The sequence below is a fragment of the Loxodonta africana genome, chromosome 13, assembly GCF_030014295.1.
Source record: "Loxodonta africana isolate mLoxAfr1 chromosome 13, mLoxAfr1.hap2, whole genome shotgun sequence".
NCBI classification, from domain to species: Eukaryota; Metazoa; Chordata; class Mammalia; order Proboscidea; family Elephantidae; genus Loxodonta; species Loxodonta africana.
The window spans coordinates 95,530,034-95,536,274 of NC_087354.1; the positions used below are offsets into that span (position 1 = coordinate 95,530,034).

A 6,241-nucleotide genomic window follows, 5' to 3' on the forward strand; every position below is an offset into this window, starting at 1 on the left:
TATCAAAGACCACAGCCTTCAATGTGGATGCACCTTAACATAAAGAAAACAAAAATCCTCACAGCTGGACCAATAAACAGCATTACGATAAAAGAGGAACAGAATGAAGTTGTCAAGGATTTCAGGTTACTTGAATCCACAATCAACACCCATGGAAACAGTAGTCAAGAAATCAAATGACGCATTGCATTGGGTAATCTGCTGCAAAAGACATCTTTAAAGTGTTAAAAACCAAAGATGTCAGTTTAAAGACTAAGGTGCCCCTGACCTAAGTCATGGTGTTTCAATTGCCTCATATGCATTTGAAAGCTGGGCAATAAATAAGAAAGGCAGGGAAGAACTGACACCTTTGAATTACAATGTTAATGAAGAATATTGACTAGACCATGGACTGCCAAAAGAATGAACAAATCTGTCTTGGAGGAAGTACAGCCAGAATGCTTCTTGGAAGCAAAGATTGTGAGACTTTGTCTAACATACTTTGGACATATTATCAGAAGGGATCAGCCCCTGAAAAAGGACATTATGCTTGGCAAAGCAGAGGGTCAGAAAAAAAAGAAGACCCCTCAACAAGATGGGTTGACACAGTGGCTGCAACAATGGGCTCAAACGTCATAATGCTCATGAGGATGATGCAGGACCAAGCAGTGTTTCGTTTCATTATACAGAGGGTCGCTTTGACTAAATGGCACATAACAACAACAACCACTGTATAGATGATGACACAGTTTTGAACCTGTGTGATTGTGATTCACACAAGTTTTTATAACCAGAAATGGCTGGTTTCACACAGGAACATAGCTCTTTGGACTCCAATGCTAGTGGACATTTGATTATTATTTCACTTTGTCAGTCAAAGAGTTCATGAAAATTAATTTACCCTTCAGAAAGGACATTCGCAGGGGCCACTTCAATATTCCTAGATAATGCCTGGATGTTATTTACTTAGAAGTTTTGTTACTGGTAGTATCAGGTCTGGAAATATTTCTAAGATTTGTTTAGACTAATTTACATTTATTAGGGCAAGGATGAAAGTAATACAAAATTCACGTGGGAATTTTGAGGAATTACACTTTAAATTTTCTGTTCTAATATTCATATGAATAAATAAAAACTCACGGTTATTCAGGACAAAAAAAGACTGAAAAAAAACAAAGTAGAGTAGGAAGCTTAATCCTAAAAAGTTGAAAATAAATTATAAAGTGTCTCTATTATTAAAATAGTGTTATATTTTGACAAAGAGAAGTTCAAGAGCCATATAGGGGATCTTTCCTTAGCCATTTCAGGAAAAATGGAATTGGATCACTTTCTTACTCCACACATCAAAGTAGATGATGAAGATAAAGTTTCAAATTTAGTTTACATGAATATACAGAAACTTAATATAAAAAACAAGAGAGAAAAAATTAACATGACAAAAGAAAAAAATGAGAAATCGCTGCTTCTAAAAGAGTTGAGTAGAAAAAGAATATTAGTCCTATAGAAAAATGGACATAAGATATGGTTAAAGAGTCCACATTAAAGAAATACAAATAGCTCTAAAATATACCAAGAGTTGTTCAGCTGGACTCATAATAATAGAAGCACAAATGAAAACTGCACTTAAGACATTGTTTCTCACCTGTTAGAATAGCACACAGCATTCAGTCAATTCATATTTAATAATGTGTCTCCTATTGATATAGGGTCACTATGAGTCAGAATCAACTCGATGGCAGTGGGTTTGGTTTGTTTCTTTTTGGCATTGATACATATACCTGATAATTATGGGAGAGTATGGCAATGTCCAGGAGACTGGGGAAGATGACTTTGAAATATAAATGTTTCTTATAAAATTTCCCTAATGATACCGTAATTTTCCTCCAGGCTTTCCAGTACAGTGGATAAAAGTACTTAATTTTAATTGCTTAGTTATTGTCCTCTTGAGAATGGGGCAACATACAGTCTCTAGGGTTCACGACCCAAGGTCGTGACTACAGATGTTTAACATTGCATATACTTCACTCCCATCCAAGTTTCCCAGATGCAGGAGAAGCCTTCTCTTTGCCGTTAGCAGGTTTGTTTTAAAATTTGAAAGACATAATGATATTAACTTCAATATAGGGTATCTAGAAAACAACTAAGGGGGGAAATGCAAACTTTAGATGCAGACAGTTCATGAGGAATATAGAGTCAGGGCAAAGGGTGCATATCTGATCATGCAAGGAACAGGATGTGCACCCTTTATGCATAGAGCCATGCATAGAGGACTTGACTCTTCAATAATGGTGCCCTGGATGAGGACCTGGGGTTGGGGAATAGATGTGCCCTGACAGTTTTGGGAATGTGTATTTTCTTCTGTAAATTTTTGGAGCAGTTGTCAAGGTAGAATCAACAAGTATTTAAGCAGAACGGAATAATCATTGATTAGGCAGAATCTTTACTAAAAGGATCTCTCTCTCTCTCTATCATCCATCTATCTATCTATCTATCTATCTATCTATCTATCTATCTATCTATCTATCTATCTATCTATCTATCTATCTATCTATCTATCATCATCTATCTATCTATCTATCTATCTATCTATCTATCTATCTACCTATCTATCATCTATCTATCTATCATCTATCTATCTATCATCTATCTATGCATCATCATCATCATCTACAATCTCTCTCTCTCTCTCTATCGTCTATCTATCTATCATCAATCTATCTAACTTTCAAGCCTTAATTAGGATTACAAATTACCACGTAATCTCTGGAGCCCTTGTGGCATAGTTGCTAAGAGCTTGGCTGTTAATTAAAAGGCTGACAGTTTGAATCCACCAGCCACTCCTTGGGAAACCTGTAGGGCAGTTCACCTCTATCCTATAGGGTCATTATCAGTTGGAATCGACTGAATGGCAATGGGTTTTTATGTAATCTCGAAACCTCATATTTTATATATTTGAAAATACTAAAAATTAGACTTGAGAACTTAAAGTTCAAATCAATGGCTTTATTGGTTTTCCTTAAGAAAAAAATTTTAAAAAGTTATCATGTTTTAAAATTTTGGAAGTTTAGCATTTCTCAATTAATAAACACATAGATTCTGAAAGAAATATCTTTTCCAGTCTCAGCGAAGGATAGTTAACTAAGGGTCCTACATCCTAACTATGTTTAATTTTTTTTTTTTTAATTTCCAGGATTGATTCAGATTTTAACAAACAGAAGCCATGTCATTTTCAGAGAGAAATAAAAGTGGGGCCATGTTCACTCTTTTGGGCTTCTCAGATTGCCCAGAACTGCAGGTTCCCCTCTTCATGGTATTTCTGGCCATCTACAGTGTCAGTGTTGTAGGGGATCTTGGGATGATTGTAATCATCAAAATTAACCCCAAACTGCACACCCCCATGTACTTTTTCCTCAGCCACCTCTCATTTGTGGATTTCTGCTATTCCTCTATCATTGCTCCCAAGATGCTGGTGAACCTAGTTGTAGAAGACAGAACCATTTCGTTTTTAGAATGTGTAGTACAATACTTTCTCTTTTGTACCTTTGTGGTGACTGAATCCCTTCTATTAGCTGTAATGGCCTATGACCGCTTTGTGGCCATTTGCAGCCCTCTGCTCTACACAGTTGCCATGTCCCAGAGACTCTGTGCTATGCTGGTGGTGGGATCATATGCATGGGGAGTAGGGTGTTCCTTGATACTCACGTGCTCTGCTTTGAAATTATCGTTTCATGGTTCCAACACAATCAATCACTTCTGTGAGTTCTCCTCACTTCTTTCCCTTTCTTGCTCTAATACTCACCTCAGTGAGTTGTTGCTTTTTATCTTTGCTACTTTTAATGTGGTGAGTACATTACTCATCATTCTCACATCTTATGTGTCCATTGTTTTCACCATCTTGAAAATGAGTTCAGCCAGTGGTCCTCATAAGGCATTCTCTACCTATGCCTCTCATCTGACTGCCATCACTATCTTCCATGGCACCATCCTGTTCCTCTACTGTGTACCCAACTCCAAAAACTCCAGGCACACTTTCAAAGTAGCCTCTGTGTTTTACACAGTGGTGATCCCCATGTTAAATCCCCTGATCTACAGCCTGAGGAATAAGGATGTCAAGAATACAGTCAGCAAGATAATGGATGCTAAAGTCTTTTCTCATTAAACATATTATTTTAGTAGAATTTGTCACCAATTTATAAACAAAGTGCTTCCAAAAAGACGATTTTAAAAGATACCCTTAAAATTAATCTTTAATACTGTACAATGGTAAGGATACGGAATTTTGGTTCAAAGAGACTAATCTTGGCTTTGTCTCCTCATTGCAGGAAAAAAATCACCACCTCTAATTTTAATTTTTAAATCTATGCAACTGTGATAACAGGAACTGGGTCATAATCTGATAATGAAGACCTAAAGGTAATATAGATACCATGAGAGGCACCTTGCAAAATCCGAATAAACATTAATTCCATCCCTCTTTCTTATAAGGTCCTTGGAGTATAGTAGGTTCTAAGCAAACGCACATTTTTTGATGACATATCTACAAATGGCAATAAAGATAAGACGTAGGCTTTGCCTTCAAGGGATGCGTAATTTGGTGGTAATGCTGGAGCAATAAAGAAAGGGACTATTGTAAACATCAGACTATAAGAAATATCTTAAAAGGCTTGAGGCAAGGAACAGTTCAAATCCATTTAGGGAGATTAGAAATATGTCTTCAGAAATGAGGTATTGTTTTAAGTTGGCATGGAGTATGGATAGAATTTTAAAAGACACATTTCAGTGAAGAAGGCATTTTTTTCAGGAGAGACTAGAATAGACAAACTCAAGGAAATGAGGATGTAACACCAAGTCAACCAATTTGTTATTGACTGAATACTGTACCATATAATGTGTGTGATTGCATCTGTGTGTGTGTGTTTATGTGTGTGTGTGTGTGTTTGTGGTATCTTATATTCAGGTTAAATTGACATGACTGAGAAGCTAAATAAATATTTTCTATAACCTGATCATGTTTTAGAAAGAGTGCCAGTGTAATAGAATGATAAGTTCGATAGGCTTTACCAAAGGCTTAGAAATAGATGTCAGAAAACCAGTATATACAAAAAATTGGGACATTGAGTGGCTGCTCTATCTGTGTTTTATGCTATTATTTTGCATACTCAGCCATCAAAAATGTTATATATGATTTGTTTATAGTTTTTGGAACATGGGCATAATTACTGAATCCTTTTTTCAACAGAGCTCTCAATTTGACAAATCCTTGAATGCAGCTTTTACCTTTGTGAGTTATTTTGTCTAGCAGAGGTGGCAAAAATGACATTGAAGCAAGTTCCAAAACTTTGAGAGATTTCAGGATTTTGCACACACTCTTGGAAACCTGGGAAGCTGCCATATGAACAAACAGACTAGAATATTGGCTAATGAGAGAAAAATAACCCAGTTGCCCGCTCATTCCATTGTACTATGTGGCCTTTAGCCCACCACTAGATTTGAGAATGTGACCCTCTTATGTCAGCTGACCTGCTGGTTGATCTCATAGACCTAAGTAAGCTCAGCCCAGATCAGCCAAGCACAGACCAGATCAGCACAACTGCCCACCTGGCCCATATAATAGTGAGCAGTAGTAATGATTGTTAGTTTAATAAAAAGATTTTTGGATGTTTTCTTTGTGTAGTCAGTAGAGTCACTCACCTTCTCAGGTTCTGGCAAGGTTACCATAAACATATTCCCAAGGCTTATTATATGGCAATTTAGGCTATTGGTTATTCTTCCATTCCGAGGCTCCTTGTTTAAAACAATCCAATTAAAAACTTCAGAAATATTAATATATTATAATTTCATTGACAATTGCTAATATTTTATAACATGGAATTATCCTGTATGCTTTGAATTCATTCTCATCAACAGCTTGGAGATTCACACTGAGATTATTCAATTCATGGATTGTGATCATCACATGAATCCCTTCCAATATTTTTTAAAAATTTAAATCACTCTTAAAGTACACTTCCCATCTCTTTAAGATAAATACATAAACAAAATAACTTTCTTGTGAGTGTTTTGCCTACAAAACCAAAAAAAAAAAAAACCCACTGCCGTCCAGTAGATATAAGGAATCACTGCCAGTTTTTTTTTTTCCTCATTGTTTTACAATTTTGCTATCATTTGACTCTTTCTCAGGAGACATGCATTCAGTAACAATAGTTTGGGGTTGAACTTTGAAAAAATAATCTAGTAAACAAATACTGTCATTACTACTGTT

At 36.0% G+C, this 6,241-nt stretch overlaps 1 protein-coding gene across 1 annotated transcript; it reads left to right on the forward strand.

The window, feature by feature from the left end:
- Window positions 1-3,171: 3,171 nt before the first annotated feature.
- Window positions 3,172-4,371, forward strand: LOC100675553 (olfactory receptor 5D18-like). The gene has a single exon (XM_003423665.3). The coding sequence runs from the start codon at window positions 3,200-3,202 to the stop codon at window positions 4,136-4,138; it is 939 nt and encodes a 312-aa protein (XP_003423713.2). The 5' UTR covers window positions 3,172-3,199; the 3' UTR covers window positions 4,139-4,371.
- Window positions 4,372-6,241: the final 1,870 nt, after the last annotated feature.